The 25,599-nt window shown below is 34.4% G+C and overlaps 2 protein-coding genes across 3 annotated transcripts; one reads left to right on the top strand and one right to left on the bottom strand.

The window, feature by feature from the left end:
• Nucleotides 1-385: 385 nt before the first annotated feature.
• LOC137385548 (mannose-1-phosphate guanyltransferase beta-A-like) lies at nt 386-8,889 on the bottom strand. The gene is made up of 9 exons (XM_068072032.1): nt 8,753-8,889; nt 8,268-8,348; nt 8,064-8,112; nt 7,132-7,274; nt 5,547-5,705; nt 4,392-4,470; nt 3,330-3,457; nt 2,375-2,557; nt 386-744 (listed from the first exon to the last, which is right to left on the bottom strand). Exons 1-9 carry the CDS (start codon nt 8,879-8,881, stop codon nt 613-615), a joined length of 1,083 nt encoding a protein of 360 aa, XP_067928133.1. The 5' UTR covers nt 8,882-8,889; the 3' UTR covers nt 386-612.
• Nucleotides 8,890-10,677: 1,788 nt separating this feature from the next.
• Nucleotides 10,678-23,391, top strand: LOC137385547 (exostosin-like 3). 2 transcript variants are annotated; one of them, XM_068072027.1, is made up of 8 exons: nt 10,678-10,803; nt 11,562-13,267; nt 16,121-16,222; nt 17,954-18,108; nt 18,385-18,512; nt 21,877-22,021; nt 22,563-22,691; nt 22,931-23,391. In XM_068072027.1, exons 1-8 carry the CDS (start codon nt 10,778-10,780, stop codon nt 23,141-23,143), a joined length of 2,604 nt encoding a protein of 867 aa, XP_067928128.1. In that variant the 5' UTR covers nt 10,678-10,777; the 3' UTR covers nt 23,144-23,391. The 2 variants fall into 2 exon arrangements, with proteins under 2 accessions (XP_067928128.1, XP_067928129.1); XM_068072028.1 differs by lacking the exon at nt 10,678-10,803 and adding an exon at nt 11,116-11,366.
• Nucleotides 23,392-25,599: the final 2,208 nt, after the last annotated feature.

Below are 25,599 nucleotides of genomic sequence, written 5' to 3'. Positions count from 1 at the left end.
ATTTTATTGTCTACCTTTTCCTTCTCATCGCATCGTAACAACCTTTTTATTATTTTCGACTTTTACTAATAATATTGCTATGGTTTTGTCTATGGAGCGTGGTTGTGAGATTGCTGAGAAGCTCGTCATAGGTAGCCATCTCTCTATAAGACAGCACATCAGCGATGTGTACGTATTTTCATGAGTTTTTGCAGGGGATACTTAGGCAAGTGTGCATGTCTATTCTTTACCTGTACAATAAATACTTGAACATGCCAGTAGCTGCCGTAAAAATAAGTTCAGTGCAATTGCAAAGAAAACGAATCATTTGTGAGCACAACTGTTTAGCTAATAAAGCGTATAAAAAACAACTCGCCTCCTTCAATCTTTAGTAAAGTGATTTAGATAAGTGATGATTAGTTTATTTCAGTAAAAGCTGCTGTTACAAGTCAAGACGATGCATAGTGTTGCAGATAAATAACAATTCTACTGAAGCTTGAAAAATACTACAAGCATCAAAAGTATGAAAGGCAGAAAACTGGAAATAGAAGCAGAGCGCATCACTGCTTATGAAAAATGTAGAAAGCTTGCAGGTACTCGGGTATAGGCCAGTGAGAGAGGGTACAGGAGCCATCACATAATGATCTTCGGCTCAGGTACGGAGGAAGCGATGCTCTTATGGGGCAATACATAGGCTCCATTAATATATAGCTCATCCTTCACCTCTACATCCTCACCAAGTACGCTGACATTCTCCATTCGCACCTGGTGAACAACATTGCGAGCTGAACCATAGACAGTTGAGGTATATATATATATCTCAGCGTTTATGTTAAATTAAAAACCTATGAGATCGTGATGAAACCGCAAAGAAGTCAACTTTCGCTTCTAAAAGCAGGCATTTAAATTCCATGCAAAAAATAATGACAAAAACACAACATATAACTCGAAGGCAGTTACGAAATTTAGTTGCTATTTATCTATAAGGCTCTGTCCTATGACACGTTTAACTCAATCTAAATGTATACAGTCCAGCCTTCACATACAAATGAAGTTCGTTTCAAGATCTGTTTCAAAATATGTTAAAACAGTCATATATTGGAACAAATTATCTTCCAAGAATACATTGTATTTTGTTTAATTTGTTCAACAGCTGAAAACCTGAGCTCAGAAAACAACACTACAGGTAATTAATTAAGCATAGCAATAAAACCTGCGTTATATGAAACAAACATTTTTTTTAATAAAAACTAAGTTATAAGAAAGACTTGATCAATGATCAAAAAGGAGGATCAATTTACCTACATTAGAGATGCTTTCAAAATCACAGACATGATGAAGCCTAAGTTCGGCAGAGCAGTGAAGGATAAGATACGTGATTTAACTTACACTAATTAGACTAAGTGAAATTTGAACTAACTTAACTAATCTAGTTATTACTATTTTGTCGTTAACCAGCTTTCACTTTCAAAACTGCAATGTATCAGAAATCTTTGAAGGTCGTATGATGAAACATTCGTGTGTCAAGTCAAATATTTATTCAAGCTTGACTTTGTATGTTGCAGTGAATATATGTATTGTAAATCCTTGTGTATCAGCTGTCATTATGTATAAGTCACATCTCAAACATTGAAAGTTGTTTTTTGGGTTACAGGTAAATAGTATGTATAGGCCACACCCACCTTTTTCCATTCATTTAACACACTTAATTTAACCTAGCCACCTGAGTCATTCGCCAAATCTACTGTCTTTGTTTGTCATGACACGCATGCGTTGGCTGACGATTTGGCAATCGAGCAGTGAGTGAGCTCACTTTTGCGAAAGATGCATTATACCTTCAGCAAACAACAGTAAACAAGCACCAAACCAGCGATCACATGTCATCAGCCAGCACGATCATCGAGGAGGGCAAAATACGACATCGCATTTTAATTGAAACGTGTGATTGAAGCTTCGGAAACTATCAACTGAAATGTTGCTGTCATTTTTGGCATCAAAAAAAAGCAAACCAACAATGGAATCAAGTGCTAGAGTCACATGACAGTGACCGCAACTAATGATCTCATTACGTGAATACAAGTACTGGATATTTCCTAGCGTCTTATTGTTGAACCAATCATTTTTAGCATTTGCGTGTCCTAAAATGTATCTTAACCCCAAACGCAGTGGGGGTTAAGATATAACTTTTAGACTGCTTGTATAAGCCGCACCCCAAACTTTTAAACAAAACTTTAGGTTTACAGGCCGGGGTTATACACGAGGAATCACAGTAAGTGAACGTTTGAGTGTATCTATACATTTACAACAGAATTTTCTCACAGAATTTCCAAACCTAAAAATAAAATGACAAATTTTATTGGTGTGAAACTTACATGGTACACTCATATTCACTTACCCAAGGACCAACTGTACTTTTCCAGCCTACAATGCATGACTTTAACCAAGCATGAGATTTACAACGAGAGCCTTTCAGCAATGTGGATCGTTTCACACAGGCTCCACCTTCCACAACAACCTCTGGTCCAATAACAACATCTGGCCCTATTCTACAATCAGGACCTATCTTGGCGCTGGGGTCCTACAAAACAATGACAAATACAACTCCTGTATTATTTTAAGCGTAGGAACTACAACAAACAATATATAACTAATGTGTCTGAGTGAGTCGAAATAAAACTAGGAAATGTATAGGGCGTAGTTTTTCTCCAGATCTGCATTTCATAGTAATCTTGTTAGCTATCATAAAAAACTGAAGGAGTTCTCAATAGTACATTGACTTTTAAAACCGAATACAAAGAAAACAATTTACATAATGAAACCAGCCTCGACGTGTCTATCTTTACTATTACAGGAGCTGCGTCTGTACGTCTGGCTGTTTAAAGCCACAGTAGGAGGGTGGCAAAAAAAATCGCATTGTACAAAATTCGAACTCTTGATATTCGGCTTATCAACACAACACTCTTACACCAGGGCTAATCATCAATCTTCCAGCATATTACCATAGTTGCATAAATTCTTACTCTCTGTGGTTTATCTGTGGTTTGCTTACATATTTAAAAGACTACCCTCTACGACAAAAGTTACCAACACAGAGTTTTCACTTTTTGAAAATATCTTTACAAAATCTTCATGCAAGTTAAAAAAGGAGAATTAGGGGATATAAAACTGAATGACCCAAGTGTATCAGGTGGACTTAAAATGATCGTATAACTGACAAACTTTAGTGTGTCAGGTGTACGATGCATGTACAACTTGAGACAAGGTTTCTGCAGCACCATATCATCAGGTACATAAGATTCCAAAATAAAGATCAATCAGAATAAAATAAGAGGTAAAGTTTGAGGACTCACGACAAGTACGTTTCCTTCTATGCCAGGTCCGCTGTGTAACAAATGGGGTGATTTTGATCGCAATGAATTTAAAAACATACACATGCCGGTTAGAAAGTCTTTAGGCTGGCCAACGTCCATCCAAAAACCTAGAAGTATATACATGTATTATATGCAATATCCATGCATGTTATGATGATATGTATAGAAGATAGTCGTAATCCACAATTATAAAGTATACCAACCAACCAATGTAATTTAGAAGCGCTCATATGAGTCAGGTACACTAGTATAATCATATGACTCAGAAACACTAGTACAATCATGTGAGTCAGATACACTAATATAACCATATGAGTCAGGTACACTAGTATAATCATATGAGTCAGGTACAGCAGCATGACCATATGAGTCAGGTACACCAGTATAAACATATAAGTAAGATACGCTAGTATAATCATATGAGTCAGGTACACTAGTATAACCATACAAGTCAGGTACACTAGTATAACCATATGAGTCAGGTACACCAGTATAACCATATGAGTCAGGTACACTAGTATAACCATATGAGTCAGGTACACCAGTATAACCATATGAGTCAGGTACACTAGTATAACCATATAAGTAAGATACGCTAGTACAACCATATGAGTCAGGTACACCAGTATAACCATATGAGTCAGGTACACTAGTATAACCATATAAGTAAGATACACTAGTATAATCATATGAGTCAGGTACACTAGTTAACCATATGAGTCAGGTACACTAGTATAACCATATGAGTCAGGTACACTAGTATAACCATATGAGTCAGGTACAGCAGCATGACCATATGAGCCAAGTACACCAGTATAAACATAGGTCTATAAGTAAGATACGCTAGTATAATCATATGAGTCAGGTACACTAGTATAACCAATAAATATGCTGATTATTAAATATAATAATACAAGCTGATTATTGAAGACATTACTGAATTACTGATTTGTTCCCGAGCACCATCACCATGGAACCATATTCAACAAAACTCAAAGCGTAAATTCAATAAAACAAAGCATTTAATAAAAAACCAATTACCTTTCAACTCTAATGCAAACAAGTTTTGATCATTTGCCATCACAGGAAATATCTCCTTCTCTATAGATGTTGGCTTAAGCTGGAAGAGGATAAACTTATCACAGACGACTGCCACAGCTATTTAAAAACAGCATGACTAAACACAGAATTCAACTATAGCAGCTATATTTATAATAACTAATACAACTATAACTATAACAACTATAATAACAATAATAACTATAACAACTATAACTTATAACTATAACAACTATAACTTATAATTATAACTATAACAACTATAACAACTTTAACTATAACAACTTTAACTATAACAACTATAATAACTATAACAACTATAACTTATAACTATAACAACTATAACTTATAATTATAACTATAACAACTATAACAACTTTAACTATAACAACTTTAACTATAACAACTATAATAACTATAACAACTATAACTTATAACTATAACAACTATAACTTATAATTATAACTATAACAACTATAACAACTTTAACTATAACAACTTTAACTATAACAACTATAATAACTATAACAACTATAACTTATAACTATAACAACTATAACTTATAATTATAACTATAACAACTATAACAACTTTAACTATAACAACTTTAACTATAACAACTATAATAACTATAACAACTATAACTTATAACTATAACAACTATAACTTATAATTATAACTATAACAACTATAACAACTTTAACTATAACAACTTTAACTATAACAACTTTAACTATAACAACTATAATAACTATAACAACTATAACTTAGCTAAACTTAAATGTTCAATACAATTTCTCAACAGTATGAAGTTTAGCTGTATAGGTAGTTGCCCAACTAAATATACACATTCCATGCTTGACGCTGGACGTCCAATCTTTGGTGACTTGTACTCAGAAAAGATACCTTTTTTAGTTTTGTCAGTCCATGCATGAGGTAGAGAACAAGTTTTGGATAGCACAACTTTCTTTTAAACTACACTCTAGTAGTATTACAACTAAAAAGCCATTGCGTTGTACCAGATTTTTGTAAAAAAAATCAACTTTCATTAATTACGCAGTTAAATTATCAGAGCGGGTAATAGTGAAATATGTAGAATGTTTGTTTTCATTTGAGAAAAGATGTAAAGGTACGTACTGGAATACGCTGTAGGATATCAGGGTTGAATATATACAGGCCTGCATTAATCTTATTTGACACAAATTCCTGTGGTTTTTCTACAAAATTTGAGATTTTTCCAGATTCAGTATCGTAGACGACGACTCCATACTTTGAAGGTTCCTCTACTTTGGTAACCTAAAATTTAAATTGAGCCATTAAAACTTTTATTCATTCGCAATAGTTGTTTGGGCACATTCCGACAATAATAAATGGACATATAATGAGAAAAAAAAATTTGTAACATTATACATGTAAATAATAAAATAAAAAGGAAGCATTTGAGTCCAGCACAACTAAAACTACAATACACAATGAGTATGGCTCAGTGTGCAGCGGATTGAGCTGATTATTAACATAAAAATCACTGGAGAGATAAGCTAGAATTAACAATATTGGTTTATAGCGTCCCCTTGTTACTTCATGGTACAGTTTTTGTGACTTCAGTACTTGGCGAAGTATAAATAAAACAAAGATTTAAACGTATCAATCACTGTCAGACTCCGAACCAGTGAGATCCCTCCGCAAGCATCATGGGGACAGCAGTTGTCGCGCCTCAAAGTTCGTTGTTTTCCTATTGCATTTTGTGAAATGTAAAAGCACAAAGTGCTTGCAACACACTCCATTATACTTTGAGAAATTCCTCCAAGATTACACTTCCGAAAAATTTTCAAACCTTAAAATCGCTTAATAAAACAGGGAAAAAGAGGAAAATGCTTATAATTAGCATAAATCTATATATACATTATTATAGGGGTGACGCTACTTCGCGGATTTTTATCTATCGCGCAGGATTCTTGGTTCCCAATAACATCCATAAACAAGGAAACGGTATACTCATAAATCTGTACAAATAGACCACTATCCAATGACAAGCTATCATACAACATGCAACTTTTAGTATTGCAAGGGCCTTACTAATTTTGACCTACATAAAGTATACTAAAGCATCTATATATATATATATATTTATATATAAATCCAAGTGTTTGTTTGTCTGCCGTATGTCCAGTCGATAGCGATTGGTTAAAATATGCATGGGCAGTGCTTGAACTACTAGAAGCAAACTACTAGAAACACGCTTGAACTAATATGAACTATAAAATATGAACTAAAGAAAAAATACGTGCCCGGACTTCCCCAAAAACAAAAGTGAAATATTTTTTCTTAACGCCCAGACGGAACGTCGGACATGGCTCTTATTATAGTAAAGATTTAGACTAGCTCCTAAATTACTTAGATTCGTTAGGTTAAGAAACTTAGCCAATGGAACTACATTACCTGCCACCGTTTAAAAGCTGTTTTAAATCTTGAAGAAAAAGCATAAAAAGTAAGAAGTGTTTTCACCAATCTGTTTTAGCCATGCCTCAAGCTTTTAAATACATGTATTTGAATTATGTATTGGCTGGACACACACAAAAATAAACACCTTTATTCAAAAGTTAGAATGGTAAATGTTGTACCGGTATATGTTGATTAAAAATAAATTTTCTTTGCAAAAACTTTTTTTATTCCCCGTGCAATGCCAGGCATTGAGCTCGTGTTAATATGAGATGGAACATACCACAATCGTCCCCTCCTTGCCATGGTTTTTATGGAAGGTTATCATCTCATGAAAAGGGAAGTCACATATGACATCGCTGTTGAGGACAAAGAATGGTTCTGTGTCTTCCATCAGCAAGTCTTCAGCTAGTGCCAATGGTCCAGCTGTAAAATGTCAACAACATAATAATCAATCGGCAATCAACTTCATCGTGAATGTGTGATTGGTTGCCCAACAGTAACGAGCCATTCCCGTTCATTGGATTCACTCAGCGTAAAAGAAGTCAACTTAAACTGTTTTCTTAGACTATAAGTTAATTTTCTGATCAAGTAAACTCATGCTTTCCAAACAAAATAAGACAAATGCATATTATTGTTTTACTGAAACAGATTTAAAACTTATCAATTATATTTTACACTATTTCAGTATGTTTTAATTTATTCCATTCTATGCTATTCTATTTCGTGGTATTCCATTCAATTCCGTAATAAGTAATTTGAAAATTTTAATATTATTAAAATGATGATATCAAAAGTTTCAAAAAAAGATAGCGCTTGTATTACAACAATATTAGGGATTCAAGCTAATTACAAAAACAATACATTTATCATCATATTAAACCTGCTAACAACAATGGCTTTGTGAACAATGAAACCTGAACTTTCTCTCAGGTTAGCCTACACAATAAAAATTTAGCAATTGACTGAGTATTCTATTGATGTCTAAGTATAACAATGTGAAGAATGCTGGCAAGCAAGCAACACATAGCTAAATCTCTTAAGAATAGATTAAAATGTATGGGAGTTGGGAATGGCATGAGTAAGGTAATGTTACATCTTCAAGTAATTGATAAAAACTGAGGCCTAAGTGTGAGCACTTAAAAAAGGCATCTCTGTCCCTCTGGAGCGGAAAATCAGGCTTAACGGTGAGCGTATTTAAGAAAAACAACATACCTGTCCCCAACGGTTCCACTTCATGAGATAATGAGATTTTAACTCCCAGCTAAAAATTAAGAAAATCAAATAAAAAAGCGGGACAAATGACAATTCATTTTCTAACAACTCCAAAACATTTAGCAACAAAAGAAGCATCTAAAGATCAAGTTCAACCAAATCAAAAATAATGAGCAAGTAAGCAATTTGACTTGTTAAACTCACTCTTTCTTCCTGAGCTTTCATTTCAGTTTCTAACATCTCTGCTCGATAACTTACAGCGAGAATTATGTGTTTCACACCAACCTGTGGCCAAGTGAATATAGTGTGCATTATAGTGTGCACACATGAATTAAATAAACATGGCAAGCATAGAATAGCATAAATTAATTTTTTCAAACATCAAAACTTTGTCCACATGCAACTTAACAGCCTTCAAAAAGTGTAGGTCATAATGTCATAATGCCATAAGGCCATAATGTTAATGAATGGCTGTTTGTTCTTTATTAAGATACAGCAGTCTTTGTATTGTCTCTGCTCTTCTTTGCATTTCATTCTCCTCCTACCAACTAATAATACAAACTAGACATTATTTGTAACTAAACCCATATGAGAATGTGCGATTTTTGTGCTTATGTGAGTTAGTAATCAGGAAAGTATTATATTGGAATGCGAAAATCACCACGAACTACTTAGAAAAGGTGGTGTACCTCTACAAGAGCTTCCACTTGATGGAGAAGCATGGGTTTGTTGGCAAATTCCACTAAAGGTTTTGGCTTGCTGAGGGTGAGAGGCCGCAATCGTGTGCCATAGCCACCAACTAAAATTAAGGCCTTCATCTTCTGCTGCCAGCTAAAAATTGTACATAATTTTGAAACACCCGTTTGTCCAAATTTTGATAATTAAATCACCCAAACTTTATGCACTAGATATAGTATCCGAACTTTATGCCTACCTCCATTAAATTAGCATAATTTAAAATAATTATTTAAAATTGTGACTGAGGGTGCCAAATGTTCTGAGCAAATTGGAGTGAGCCCAATTTTAAACAATTAAATTTCAATATTTGCAATAAATATTCTTTTCTTGCTGTGCATTTAGCTATTTAATAAACCTAAGAGTTATAAAATTCAAAGCAAAAATTTCGCTCTTACCAATATCAGATTCTAGCTTCCCAAATGTTGAAAGCACAGAGTAGAACATAACTGTTTTTGAACATAACTAAATTTTCACTAATTTGGTTTAAATAATGCATACTGTCTGCAGCCACAACATTTTCCATAATAAAAATGAAACAATGTTAGTAATTATACCATGTTGAAAAAAGTATCTAATTTCTTAGTTGCCAAAAATAAATACATTTATGCCGCAACAAGCGATTTCTACACAAAATTCAATCATTCACAACAATTGACTAAAATCTATTGAGAACATTTAGATAATTCTAGCTAAACTGACTTTTAAAGACATCTCAGCAAATTGTGCCGGTTTCATTTTCTACTATACATAAGCTAATTTGAATTTGAACCTTAAGGGATGGTGGATGGCTAGTTTTACAAGTAATAACAGTTAAATTATATGTTCCATCCCAGAAATGAGCTCCCCATTCAACTCTTTTGATATAAATTAGCATTTATTACCACTCTTGATATGAATTAGCATTTTGACACTGCTGCGTTACTAGTGAGCTTAGCAAGTTTACTTACCTAGGCGCAGCAAAAACACACAATTGTTGCTCGCCAATAAGATGCTAATCAAATAATTCCTTCAAACTAACTGTGTTTCTGTTGCATAGATATTGCAAATTTAAGGAATTTTTTGGTAAAACCACAAATGTTCTAACAAAACACAAAAGTAACCTACTACCCTACTGAGAGTGCAATAGTATGTTAATTACTTAGCATCTATGTAATTGCCTCACCAATGGCGATCACGCAGTCATTAGAGAGACATTCACAGTCACAATGTTAAGCCAGTCATTGTAATATCTAAGTAATACAACACAACTAGTTTTATTCAAGAAAATAGCTAGCAAATAAGTGGTGCAGTATGTTTTTAGAATAACCGGAGATAGACATATAGCAACTCTTGCAACGGCAACGCGATTAAGGTTTTAATAAACAATAAATCTGATTTAGATTAAATTCAACTAATTTCAATTTTGTATTACTAGCAGAAGACGGTCAACCTTTGTTTTATAATTTTTACGCGATTGTTTCCTGAGCTGAAAAGATTTGCAAGTTCAGTTGTTTTGTGAGCCAAATTGCTACCTTTTTGAGTTAAATTTCATTAAACTTCATTTTCATTATGCCAATGAATGGGCACGCTTATAATTAATGAAAAATGTTAAAATCAACTAAAATACAGCAACACGACAATTGCACTTTTGGAGTGTATTAAAAACTTGGTAACGTTGGCACAAAACATTTTTTAATGTTGTATTGTAACAACGTTTAACAATATCCGGTTACAAAAATAGAAGCCTTGTTTTTATTGGCTGAATTGAAAGATTTAGCTGATCCAGCAACAATATGTTTTCAATTAATTGAGATTCGTTTTCATTGGTTTTCTAGCAAGCCAATAAGAGCTCTAGATTTTGATAATTGCTCAATCAGAATCGAATTATACTCCGTCAGGTTGTTGTCCTTTAAAGAGTGATCTTGTGTAGCGCTGCGCTTTGGCTTTGTGCTAGGCGCGCAAGATGATATTATCGTGACTACAGCTTATGGGTGTCAATGCAAAGCCCAGCAACCGGCATTGCGTTAGTATCTGTTTGTTTGTGCGGAGATTTTGAAATGCTTATCTCTCAGACCTGACGTCTTGACCATATTCTTATTCTTCAGTTGAAAAAAAGTTGTATTATTTTAAAAGAAATTAGTAAATCAGTCACCTCAGTTTTTCATAAACAGATCGGTAATCAATAAAGATTTAATGTTGTTTCTTTTATATTGTGTACCAAAAAGTATTTGAGAATCCCAAGTCAAAACAACCGATCGTAGAGTAACCAATCAAGTCCTTTTTGCGGACAATACAGAAACAACGACTGTCTTTAGTTGTAAATGGTGAATTAGCTTTTAAAATTTCAATTTGTATTAAAAATTGCAACGGTTATTTTGTAGACAATTACCAAGGGAGTCGAAAAGCGTAAATATAAGGGAATTTTTTTCCAAGTATCAGTAATCATAACTACAAATTTTGGATTTGTACAACAACAACGAGTTATTTTTGTGTTTTTTAGGCCTCATTATGCTGAGCTTGATACTTAAACAAGAAAAGAAAAATCAGTAACGTACGCTGCTACTTGAAAATTCGTTCTTTTGTTAAGTATGTAATATATAGCCAACTAATATACTGTAAGATTATAATTTGCCTAAAACGATTATTGTGGGTTAATATCTGTTTGATTCCAATGCAGGATGCAGTTCTTGCTTGGGATTGGTAATATACCCGTAAAGAGAGTTGGCAAGCACTTGTTATTACTTACTGTTGGATTACAAATTTCTATTCTGTTATTGGTAGATTTGAATCGTTTTGCTGGATCTCCAGAGGAAAAGATCTGTTGGGATTGATAATGAATTGTTGGCGAATGTGTGGAGGATGGCGAAGTCGTACTATTGTCATAATTTTTCTCATCGTATTTCTTTTCATTATCAGCACATTTGTCGGTATGAATGTTCAGGAACCAAGCATTGAAGTATCCCTAAATACGTTTAACCAGCTGGCAAACAAAGATGATTTTTTCCACCATGTTGAGGATATGCAAAGATTACGTAAATCCATCATTGTAGAGCTAGGAAATTTAGAAAGTGAAAGAAATCGTTTGAGGTCTTCCGTAGAATCACTAAGCAGACAGTCTACAGATTATAACAATGAACTAAAGACTTTGGAGCGCAATTTGCTTCAAATTAAGTTCAATATACAAAATGCATTGGTAAGCCAAGATGAGGCTCTAAAAGAATATTCATCAATCAAACTGCCTTTGAGACTGCTGCCACAAAGTGAGCGAACAAACCATGCTAGTCCAACTGGAGAGTGCCGGCTTCAAACATGCTTTGATTACTCTCGGTGTAGCGTAACTTCAGGTTTCTCAATATACCTCTATCCCTTAGTAACCGACAATAATTTGTTGCTTCTGTGGAAGTCAGCACTTTTAAACTCTGGCTATATTACGGATAATCCAGATGCTGTTTGTATTTATTTAGCGCTAGTAGAGCGCGAGGACTTTCAAGCACAAGAATTAAAATACTGGAGCGGTGATGGACGAAACCACGTAATAGTTAGCGTGTTTCCTAATAGTTACACTGTCCCAAAATCTCGCGCTATGCATGCCCAAGTTATTTGGCGCAAATACAGTCCAGTCACTGGTTTTGATATTATGTTACCATACAGTCATCTTGAAGAAGTCAAATTTCATGATCTTCCACTGATGTTACCAGTTCGACGACCAAATCTCTTGTCCTTTCTCGGCAAATCACCATCAGTGACGAATGAACAAGAGAAAAATTTTATAGCTGCATTCAGACTCCTAACTTCTCCGGATTTATCAATAAACATAGAAGTTGATTGCCAGGCTATCCAACCCTGTACAACAAATCAATGGTGTCTATGTAGCAGTGAAGACATGGTGGAAAATGAGATTAACTCAACTTTTATTGTGGTGCTCAATGCTAGGAGTATGCCAAGTGACCAGTTTTCTTATAGATTATACCAAGCACTAGTAAAAGGAGCTGTTCCAGTCATACTTGGAGATGAACATACACTGCCACTGGATGAGCTAATTCCTTGGCATACTGCTGCCCTTTTGTTACCTTTACAACGTGTCACAGAGTTGGTGTACATTTTAAGGAATATCTTGGAACCAGACATAATTGAATTTAAAAAACAAGGGCGTGCAATTTTTGAAAATTATTTAATGTCAACACCGAGAATTGCAGAGGGATTGCTTGAATTGTTGCGGCAACGTATAAATATTCCTCCTACCGAGGCTCCTCTGCCTGAAAGTGAACACATTTACACCGAAAGTAACCCAATGCCTATGTTTGAGACTCGAGTTGAGCCAAATGATGTGCTAGGCCCAGTGGAGGATCAATACCCCTCAGCTGCTTATCAACGAAACTTCACTAGTGGGCGCAGCCTGGTTGGATTTTTTTTTGGGAGAGCTGCTACACGTTTGTACCCACATACTCCATGGGATCCCATTTTACCTACAGATGCCAAGTTTCATGGTACGTGTTTCTATCTATTAATCAATTGTTAACATTGTTCCTTTTCAATATTGTGGTTTTGTTGATTAATATAATTTTGAGTTGCGTAAGCCCAACCTTTGGTGCGAGATACATAATATGAGTCGGTGAGTGAACTGAGGCTGTGGTAACTATTGATGATCAGAAACTTGAACTTTTTAGTACTCTAAGATGATGATGGCTAGCTTGTGCAAAATTAATGAACTTCATGATTAACAAAAGTACAGTCGAAACTGGCTAACGATCGCTTCCACATATGAATTTTCCAATACTAAAATTGAACAAATGTTTGTCTCACTATAAATAGTAATTTCCGTAAAGGTTTACTTGCAACAAATTTCACATTACTGTTATTTGGTATCAAAACATTCACCATGTCTTACTCTGCTGTGTTGTAGGCGCAAAAAATGTGGAAATGTGATTACAAGCTTATACAAGCTCAAAAACAAACAGTTATTCGCAGCCATCACGGAAACGCTGAGGTTGGAATCCCTTTATTTCGATGATGTACTCAACTCGATGTGGTTATTGTTTTGACACGTGAGGTTATCACGTGAATTGAAAGGCCAATAAAAGGCTCAATATAAAACTTCTCGTATCACTAGTTTATGACCAACACTTCAGTTTTTACCGGAAAACCCTTATCAAATATATATATATATGCTCGCTACTTTACAGTTTTGTTTCAGTTTGGTCTAATCATAATCTGATCATGTGATCCATACTTCCTGTCAGATGGCGCGAACAATTTCTGCAGCAATTTTCGACCATCACAGATGATCAACAGGCTCCTCACGTTTATCAGAGGATGATATGCATTCCTTCCAGCTAAAGTTAAAAAAGTTAAACTAATTTTTAGGCTAGGTTTTGAGATATCAGTGCTCAAAGTGACGGCATTACAATGATGATGAACTAGACTCATAAGGACAATAGACATGGTTTTATTGAATGCGGGAAGTATATTTGTGAAAATATTTCGACAAATGGGGTTGCATGAAAGTGTACACAGAAGCACATCGTGTTCAACTATGTCCCATTTAAGTCGTTTTGGAAAGGGATTCAATCTACGGCGTTTTCGTGATGGCTGTGAATAACTGTTCGTTTTTGAGTTTTTAAGAGCTTGTAATCACGTTTCCATTCTACATATTTTGCAACTACAACACAGCAGAGTAAGACATGGTGAATATTTTGATACCAAATAACTGTAATGTGAATTTTGTTGCAAGTCAACCTTTAATGTGATGTTGAAAATTTCTTGCAACATAACAGTACTGTGAGTAAGAAGGTTCATAGAAATTGAGAATAAAACACAAAATAATATGAAAAGTAAATTAATGTAAACTGTAGATAGGGTAAGTTAGATTAAGTTATGTCCTATATTTTTGTCACTCTACCACCTAATCCACCCATTTTTAGACACCAAATTGTTTTGTGCTTACTGACCCTTTATAAAAAATGTAAAAAATCACAATGCAAGTTGACATGCTCATCACTTATTCGCACTAGTGTTTTATAATAGACAATCTGTTTACTTTCAGTGTTGGCCAATAGCTTTCATTCTGGGACAGCTTATGGTAATAATGAAGCAATGCTCTGCAAATTCATTTCCTGTTGCGAATTAATTCTTAGTAACTTTCAATTCTCACTAACTAAAAGTTTACCTTGTAACACAATATTGATGAACAAGTTTGGTATCGCCGAAATACAGTTACGATCTGCTACTGATCGATTGACTGTAACAAATTGCTTCAACTAAGAACAGGTGGATAGGATAGCACACAGATTTTGTTATGACCGATTGTAAACAACATCGTGTGCTCACCAACAGGGTAATTTGGTGTGTAGTTTAGCAAGCTCTCACTAGGAGGCTAAAAATAAAAACAATACAGTTAAATTTGGCAGATAAGAAACAGATTTGCTAGTTTTAATTGTTCTTCTGAATTAGTTGTATTGCTATTAATAGAGCTGCCGGTGAATGATGCTAATTAAATGCCTGTACCCCTCAGTTGCACCTTTTTTGCAATTTAAAGGATTCATTTGAATAATCAACTTTTTTCTCACGTGTGGTAGATGTCAAAATGCTTAAACTTTGATTTGCTCTGATTTCAAATCACCAAACTAAGCTGCTATTATATCATTTTTATGCTGCTCGTTGGTAAAAAAATTTTGTTGCTGCCACAAGCTGCTCATTTATTAAAGATCCTAACTCCATTTGGCAAACGATACACACAGCAGTAAAACTAATTCCAACAGTGGTCTTCTCTAGCAGGGTTGATCTGGCCAGCCATAGTACTGTGTTTTTACCTGAGTTTACTTAATGATGTGCATAGTTGCTACTTGAAAACAACCATGAAGCTTCTAGTGTTATTTGTATAGTAATCTGTAACACAGCTTTATGTTCATAGTTATCAAAGTAAGATTATGCTACTGCGTAGGCCAAGATAAGAATAATAGTTTACTGGCTGTACATACTGTCTACGGTCACTTATACCAGACTCCAGTGCGATATTCTCTCATGGAGGTTTAGATCAGGGTTTATATCTGAAAACACTCTTCGTTAAAACTTTCTTGTGGCGAAATAAAATGACTTACATGTACCAAATTCAGCGTTTTCCTCCTTAACACATTCACCCCTCCGGCACATTCACCTTCCCTAGATCTTCACTGTTTGTTTATCATTTATGGAGGGATAACTCTGTGTTTTAGGGCCCAACAACCATAACCACTGCTGGCAGCATACATAATTATGTGTTATTTGAAGGTGTTATTCACCGGGAACATAAGAAGTCAGTAGCTTTTGTTTCCTCCCTCTCTTTTTACACATAAATGTTGCAGGTTCACCATATGGTTTTCGTCCAATCAATGGTGGTGCTGGAGGAAGTGGAAAAGAATTTAGCCAAGCATTGGGTGGAAATCATCCAAGAGAACAGTTCACAAGTAAAGTTCTTTCATTTTGCTTCAAGGATGCAGCAATATTTGTCATTTTTATTTTGTAACTGCAGGCGACTTGCGCTGATTGCTTCAAATTATTTTAGAAGTTACTAGATGAATTTGATGCTCAGTTGAGCAAGTCAATAAGGTTTTCAAGTTTAATTTCATCTTGAACTATAATAGTAGTTATGCGCTGTGCTATTGAAGAGTATATTAGTTCAGATGCTGTCGTTATGATCCAACAGTCATCATAACTGGAGATCAATGGTAAATTAGTCTGAAAGCAGATATATATTAATTTTTTTTTGGATGATGTCTCTGCGTACAACCGTTGCTTAGGTTGTTCACCATGGTTCTATTTTGCTTCATATTTTGTCACTTCCTCTAAACTCTCCTTTCACGCTGATTGATATCACAAAACTTCCGACCATATTTGGTCTCACTTCTTTCGTGAGCATTTATATGAAACATTTTCGATTGGCTCACAGTTATTTGCAGTTTTAAAGAGACTCTGGTTTTATAACACCTCATATCTTAACCAATTAGAATTTAAAAAATCTTGAAACTGTTTTGTTTTGGATACCAGACACAAATTCTAAATTGCTTTGAATGCTAAAAAATGATTCAAAACTTCAAAACACTTATGCGTTTTGAGGGAAGTCAAGGTAACTGGATGATGTAGCTTGTTTGCTTATTGAAGTTCATTCTCTCATTATCTGTAGTCTTTAACTGTTGTATGCAAACGAAATAATGGCTGTGTTTTGCGTAACATATTATTGTACCTGTATTTTTTAGTAGAATGAAATACTAAGTTCTTTCTACCCTTATTAACAGAATAATTTCAAAGAAACTAAGCTGTTACAGATATGGCATACATTCTCCAGAGTAGCCTCCTCTATTAATAAAGTATTCAAGAAAAATTCAATCTTACATAAATTTTGTAATTGTAATTTTGTAAAATAATGGAAAAATACTTTAAAAGGTTGATTTTTAGAATTAAAACGATTTGCTTTTCAAATAACCTAATGGAAAACCAAAAACAGAGCTTGGAAGATACCAAGAATGAGATTTATAGTTACAGATCTCTGACTTGTGCATTCTGTACGCCACGTCTTGAGCGTCTTGCACCGTTATGTATGACATTCTGTTTGTACTGCTTGGTTTTTAACGAATAAGAGGCAAAAACTGGGGCCGATGGATAAAGGTAGGTCTGCAAGAACCCATCTTCTGCTTTATGCTGTCTGATATTAACAGGATAGCGCTTGCTGTATACGAGATCAATTGCTCTAATATGAATAGGCTCATCAAATTTTTGTTTCTTAGACTAACCAAAAAACTTAAAGTTATAAAGTACACCTAAATCTATTCAATATGCATGCTTATACCCTTCAACCTGTGCAATACTTCTGGTAATCCACTTGTCTTCACAGTAAAATCTGTAAGCTTTTTTGGCTCTAATAATTTTTTTCCGAAACTTACTCTCTGTCAGATTGTAGCATTCCTACTATGGAGTGTAAAACATCAACTTTTTAAAAGTTCTGCTGAGGCAGCCATCCTTGTTTAAAAGACGTTCTAACTCATCAACCCCACCACCTTTCATAATCAATCAATAGCTTAAAATTATTGCAACCTTTTAATGATTATAAAATAAATATTTATGAAATAATACATCATATAGATCAGATATGCGGGATGATTTGAATCAATGAAGTAGCAACTTTTACTGTTTTGTTACAGTCGTCATTCTGACATATGACAGAGCCGACTTGCTGCAGCAACAACTCGCCCAGTTCAATGGACTTCCATACCTAAATAAAGTGCTTATTGTTTGGAATAACCCTAACTACCCACCAGCTACTTTCCAATGGCCTCATATTCATGTACCTATTCAGGTAAACAGTGATACTTTCATATTTTACGTACTTTTATTGATTGTCTAGTCTGCAGTTTAGATTTATTCACTTTGCTGTTTGATTTGTTTGCAACCAACTTTTCTTTTGTTGAAAACCCTGTTTTGCGAATGAGGACAGTTCATCGCCTCTTTGCGTCAATTTTCAAAGGTTTATAAGCAAATTAGCTGTAGGCTTTGTAGTAGTATAACAATTTTTGGGTCAGGAAAGACTAGTGCGCTATCATTGTTTTACTATATCTCATCTGTTGGTTTACAGGTGTTAAAATCTGCGAGGAACAGTTTGAATAACAGGTTCCTTCCATACAAAGAGATAGAAACAGAGGCTATCCTCTCTCTAGATGATGACATGTATTTGAGACATGATGAAATCATATTCGCATTCAGGTAAACCTAACTGTGACCTGATTATTACACTTTGTGAGGTAGCAGTACTTCATGCTGCACTTTCTGTTTGTTTGACAAGGTTTCCTAATGAATTGAACCGGGTTACTGATCAATAAGTGCTTTATATTCACTTCAAAAGTTAAAACGGCCGCAGCGGTTTACAAAGACAGTTATATTTGGTTTGCGATGTAAATAATTCATTCCGAGAATGCTCATGTCATAGAGGTTTTACGTTATACGAACAGCAAAATACATGTAAATTGCCTAATCCATTCCAAGATCTCCACAAACTCACCCATTTGGCACTGCAAAAAGGTAAAAACTAAACTTAGCAATTTAATGACAGTACGGTAGCTGTGGTATTAGTAGTTTGTATCGACAACTTTTTCCTTATAACTTCTACTTGGTTTAGGGTTCATAACTGCGATAATTTTACATTTAGGTGGATCACACCTTTAATCACCGTTTGAATGATTTTTTTCACTATTTTCTATGCTTCAAGAAAAAAGGTACTAAAATAAAACAAAAATATATCTTCACCATAACAAGAGCAGTCGGTGTCTGTATGTCCGCCCACCTTTCCGAAGTCAGGATTAGAAGTTAGAATGAAGGAATGTGTTCAGCAAGCCTTCAACTCACGACACTTAGCTTCGTAGAACGACACTTTAACACCTGCGCCAAGCGATCGCCCTTAGTGATTTCTGAATATTTGTGCAGCTACTTATTATCTCTGCTTTATCGGAACACACCTGGCGATCTCTCACCACACACTGGACTGCCAAAATACTTGATATAATACATGATATAATACATATATAATACCTGATATAATACACGATATAATACATATATAATAAATGTACCTCTGTACATCATTTTTCCTCCAATGCGTGGCAAGAGAGGCTACTTAAGAGGCTACTAGCCTAAGAGGCTAACTATGACTCTCATCGTTTTAACCAAATTTGAGAACTTGCACAGATTTGACACTTTGTGTTATGTAGAAGTGGAATTTTGACAAAAATAAGAAGCAAAAACTTTACATAAATTATTTATGTTGAGTGGAGTCTACCTTGAAGGTTGACTTGCAACAGAATTCACATTACAGTTATTTGATATGAAAAGATTCACCATGTCTTACTCTGTTGTGTTGTAGGTGCAAAATATGTGGAAATGTGATTACAAGCTCTTAAAAGCTCAAAAACGAACGGTTAATCGCAGCCACACGAGACCGCTGTAGTTTGGATTCTCTTTCCAAAACGGCTCAAATATGACTGACGTAGCTGTGGTAGATGATTTCTGTTTACACTTTCCTGCAACCTTAGTCGAAATATTTTCACAAATATACTTCACGCATTCAATAAAACCATGTCTATTGTTCTTACGCGTCTGTTTTATCATCATTGTAATGCTGTCACTTTTAGCAGCGATATCTTATAACTTACCGTAAAAATTCGTTTAATTTTTTAGCATTAGCTTGAAGGAGTACATATCATTGTCTGATAATCATGACGAGCCTGTTGATCACCTGTGATAATCGAAAAGTGCTGCAAAAGTGATTTGCGAAGTATTGGGTTGTATGATCAGATTACGACTTGCCAATTAGACCAGGCCGAAACAAAACTATAAAGTAGCGAGCATCTATATTTGATACGGGGTCTTCGGTAAAACCCGAAGTCTTTGTAATAAACTAGTGCTACGATAAGTTTTATATTGAGCTTTTTATTGGCCTTTCAATTTACGTGAGAACATCACGTGACAAGACAATAACCAAATTTCATGACTACGTCAGAGAAATAAAGAGATTCCAATCTACGGCAGCTTTTCGCTTTTTAGCTTTTAAGAGCTTGTAATCACATTTCCACATATTTTGCACCTACAACACAACAGAATAAGACATGGTGAATCTTTTGATACCAAATAACTGTAGTGTGAATTTTGTTGCAAGTCAACCTTTAAAGGAGTTTATGTTATCGGGGCGTCTACTCTACAAGAAACCAAATACATGTCTGTAAATCTCTGTGTTTGTGGTTCTCACTCTTTTTCTTAGCGCTTTCGCTGTCTATATGAGCTGTACATCAGTGCTTATTACTTCTGTCACGTCATTTATTTGTTTGTGCAGTATTCTACAAATATATGAAAAGCTTTTATGGTTCTATGGCTTTTTGCTATATTGTTGTTTAAGTTTGGTGAAAACTTGACACTGTTTGAATGTAGCATTGATGAGAAACTAACAGGACTTCAGTGTGCGTATTGGCGTAACAGACATAAACTTGTGCAATACAAATAGGGCTATTCGGATTAGTAACACTATTTCTGTTCCTCTATACGAGTTTGAGTCCTGATTACGTTTCTGTGGACGGAGTTACCCTGCATTTTTATAACTTTCATTGAGTTTTAAATCTTTCAGGCACTTTACAATAAATTTAGTTTAATCTCATGATCAGTTAGACCTCTACTGATTATACAAAAGTTTTAAATTCGGAGAACTAGTTGTAAAGAAGTGCATGTGATAAATTGAAATGTTTTCTGATGTAGTGTCTACATAAGTTTATGAGAGATTGTTTGATAGCGACTTGCAATTTATTTCTTCCGAAATACTTGCTCACTCAAAATTAGCATTATTAGCTGTCTGCTGAATATTCTAGAACCACACAGTTTCTTAACACAAAAAACCGCCTGGCGGATATTATAATACTTTGTGTATGTAACTTCAATGTACAAATATTAAAAATAAAGTTAACATAACTCCAAAATATAAACATTGGATATTACAGTAAATGTCATAAATATACCTAAAACAAGCATCATTATCCACCTTATTCATCATTTTTTCTCACGTCTAAAAATGTTGAATAATACTGTCCGTTCTGCCATCTCTCTACACAATGTAAGTGGGAGCTCTGGTTGCGAATGAAAGTTATTAATTTTGAGTGATGAGTTTCAGTGGCGACCTTCACCAGAATTTAGTTAGACTTGCTGTTATAGGTGTGATCTAGATTAGTGTTGTGACTAGGCACTTGTGGAATTCCCCACAATGTGTAAGGGAACACAAGTTTGCGAAGGCAGAAACTCGGAACAATGCAATTTGAGCTAGGTTCAAAAGGAGTCCAGTGTAAACCAAACCTCAATCTGAATATGAAAATAATTATGCCTTGATATGGACACAAATCTTTAATAGGGTTCTGCAAAACTTATGCAGAAAAGTGTTGTTCCATGAGTTGTTTGTTCCTTACATAAAACATTTCTGGTTTTGTAGTTAAAATTCACCAAGTTGTTCATATCCGATATGGATAACACCATCATTTGTGATAGAAATGTGTGTGCCTGCACTGAGGAATAGTAAAAAGTGGCTGTGTTTCTTTAGAGTTTGGAGAGAATATCGAGACCGAATAGTCGGTTTCCCTGGTCGATATCATGCGTGGAATGAGCGTGACAACAAATGGAATTACAACTCCAACCATTCTTGTGAATTGTCGTTGATTTTGACTGGTGCTGCTTTTCTGCATAAGGTATGTTTACATGTAAATATTCCTGTTTTTCATGGCTACAGCATCGTGTACTAAAATATCCTGCTGTAAAAAAGATATTTGAATAGCACGCTTTATGAATTTAATTTAGGATTTCTTGTTGATAAAGTTTTACAACACGCATGCTTGCACACTGCTTCATGGTCTATAAGGAAGGCTTCACTTTTTTTCAACTGTTTTGTTAAACTCTTGCGTGGGAGTTTTTTGATATTAGCTACAAAGACTGTGTTAAACAAGGTTTCCATTGATATTATTTGAGTCTAGCACAATCTAACAAGAGTCCAGCATTGGTTGGATTTGGAGTGCAGTGGAGCCGGTTTTATACCTTTCTTTTATGGCAGAATTAAGGCTCAACCTCTGCCTTGAGAATAATCTGCTACTGTGGCAGTTAACTCGCAACATTACAGACTTTTACTATCTCATCTGGCAGACGGTGACAGGTGTTACATTGCTTATTGACTAGTTAATAGATATGTTCTGAGATTCATAAGCAGTGCAGTCCAATTCATATCATACATTGTAGTACTATCTGTATCAGTACTCGTACTTCATGGCCAGAGCCATACGGGATAAAGTCGATGAGTTCATGAACTGCGAAGACATCGCCATGAACTTTCTAGTTTCTCACTTAACTGGAAAACCTCCGGTCAAGGTATGAGGCCTTTGTCAACATTTCTGTTGAATTGTCTATTAGGTTACGATTTACAGATTGTATTCTGAGTAACTAAAAAAACAATTCTGTATTGCTATTACCGTAAGTATAATTTATTTTTCAGCAACTTTCTATGAATATTGGCTGACTACTGGCTAATCGCATCATATATTTTACTTGTAAAAAGGTGACACACAAAGTCATTAGTTATTCTAATTGGTGTTATTTTTGGTTTTCAGACAACATCACGATGGACATTTCGATGTTCGACTTGTGGAGAAGCTTCTCTATGGACTGATGAATCTCACTTTAGAGAAAGACACGAATGCATACAATATTTTACACAAATCTATGGCTATTTACCCCTTATGTATACTCAACTACGCACTGACTCTGTACTTTTTAAAACTAGAGTTCCTCAAAATAAAACAAAATGTTTTTCATTAGTATAGTCAGTATTATCGTTTTTCTCCTTTTGTAGAATTTCTTTTGCTTAACATTGGTCAGCCTTTGTACATTTGTATCCGACATTTGTCAAACTTGTGTAATATTTTACATAAATGTATATGTTTTTATCTATTTGTATGTATAAATGTGTTTCTTGTTAATTAAAACTGCACATATAAATAGCAGTATCTCTTCCATCTACCTAATGTTTTGATAAGTCAAGTTTTTACAATACAGCATGTAACAATCAATATATAGATTTCTGTTGTGTTAATTTTAGTCTTCATGTTACTAACAAAGAATACATTTTTTTTAACATAATTTTAGTTTTATAGGATGTTTGCTTCTGGTAGGCTAATTTGCCAAATGAATTGTGTGCAAATCCATTGGGGCTGTGCTATGTTAACTGTATGTGATATGTCCTTGGTTCAAGTTTGTTGAAGCTGTACTAACAGTCATTGACGAGCCACTGTAGCAAGGTTTTAGTTAAATTCCTAACCAACTGTTTAAAGTTTTAAACCCAGCAATGATCCAACCATATTTCATACAAAATTAGAGTTTCTACTAGATTCCATAAAAACACACTTGGTAATCTAAAGATGTTTCTGGATGCTATGATAACCATTTGATATTCGTATTAAGTAACATGAGCATCATCATTAAGTTGTTCTGGTTCCTTTTTGTTAAAGTCAGAGCACTAATTGTAAAGAAGTACATTTGAAGAAATGAAATTTTGCAAGTAATGTTTGCATAGGTTAATGAAAATTTATGTGATTGCAATTTATTTCATGCGCAATTTCAAAATTGAATTCCGGAGTCTTTGACAGGTTGACTGCATGTCAAATTTCATTTATAGTCTGACAAGCCTGGTTTTATCATTGGCTATGTGACCTACTTTTAAATGCCATAAATACACAATATTTGGGATATAAAATGAGTGAGTGAAACTGGAAGCAAAGCCATAAAAGCTAGTAAAATATTAATTACATTTACATTAGCAAAATTTGGCATTTTCAGTTAGAAGCTTATTTATAAACAAGCCTTTTTAAATATACGTGTATACAATTACAAAGACATTCAGTCGCTTGTATTTTTAATTACTCTTTATTTTTTAATACTTATACTTAAATACATTTCTTGGTTTTTCTAAACAAACTTTTAATCATCAATCAAGATTTCAAGTCTTATGAAACAGAAAGATCTTATTTAAAAGACAGAATATTTCTTTGGTTTAATTATTGATTATAATAATAAAATTTCTTGTAAATTAATGGAGCTGACGAAAAGTTGAATAATCTTTTAAAGCTTTTTTATTTTGAAAGTGCAAAATTGTCATTTTTACTGAATATTTAGAAGTGAATGATCAATCTACAATTTGAATGAAACTAGTCGAGTGGCAAAGTGTAGTTTTGATTCAAGTTATACAGGATTACGCAGTTAATTTTACAAGTTTTAAAGTGAAATCACACGTTGACAGGTTTTAGAATATGTCAATACTTACTAAATATGCTTTAAAACACTAGGAGACACTTCTTGGTGTTTGTATGGCAATCTTTCAATATATGTAGTGGCATGATGTGTGCATCAAACTGGACATACAAATCATGCATTTCAGAGTAAATTCTTATGAAATTGATCAACACGTCGTTTTGATATACAGCAATGATATACAGTCTCCCAATGGGGGCTGTATATCATTGCTTTTATTAACAGCTCTGCTATCAAGCAGAAAATTAAGTTAGAAAAAAGACAGTCATAAAAGCTCAATAAAATACATGCTTACAGCACAACCAGCAAAGTTTACAAAAAACTGCCATTGCAATCTAAACTCTGTAGCAAAAGAAAATTGTTAAATTAGATAGTAAGTTTTAAATGGCACACAAAGCAGTGTCTAAAATTACCTGCAACAGAAGCGTATTATATAAAATAGCTGATGAAATATAAAGCTTTAATTACAAGCGGAAAAACCTGCAAACAAAATAAATTTGGCAACACTCTGAGAAAAGCAAATAGTACTTGTCAAACCTATTCTGGATTTACTAGTTGATTGTCAACTAGCCTTGTGTAATTGTAAACTGAAGCAAACACTATTTTAGCCCACTTTGTAGGCTAGCACGACTTAGTATATCATATAGAGCACACTCATGAATATGGCACGATCAGGAACCTAAATTGGAGTTTTCTTCTCACTTCAACTTGACGCTGACCAAAGATAATGAACACTAATCCTGTTATGTACCTAGGTAGTATGTAAAGTAATTACGTACTGTATTTACATATTCTAAGCCTGCGCTCCAATGACTACGAAAAACAATTACGATTAAAATACGATTTAGCTAATATATCGTTGTTTGATGGCTACCTTATCATTTAAGACGTTGGTATACCAGAAAGAAGGCGGTACAAGAAATCAAATATAGTCATGCACAATCCGACCAGTGTAACGTGACAGATTTTCGAT

The sequence above is a fragment of the Watersipora subatra genome, chromosome 1 (assembly GCF_963576615.1).
Source record: "Watersipora subatra chromosome 1, tzWatSuba1.1, whole genome shotgun sequence".
In the NCBI taxonomy this organism is placed as follows: Eukaryota; Metazoa; Bryozoa; class Gymnolaemata; order Cheilostomatida; family Watersiporidae; genus Watersipora; species Watersipora subatra.
This window is presented reverse-complemented; position numbering and strand designations above follow the sequence as displayed.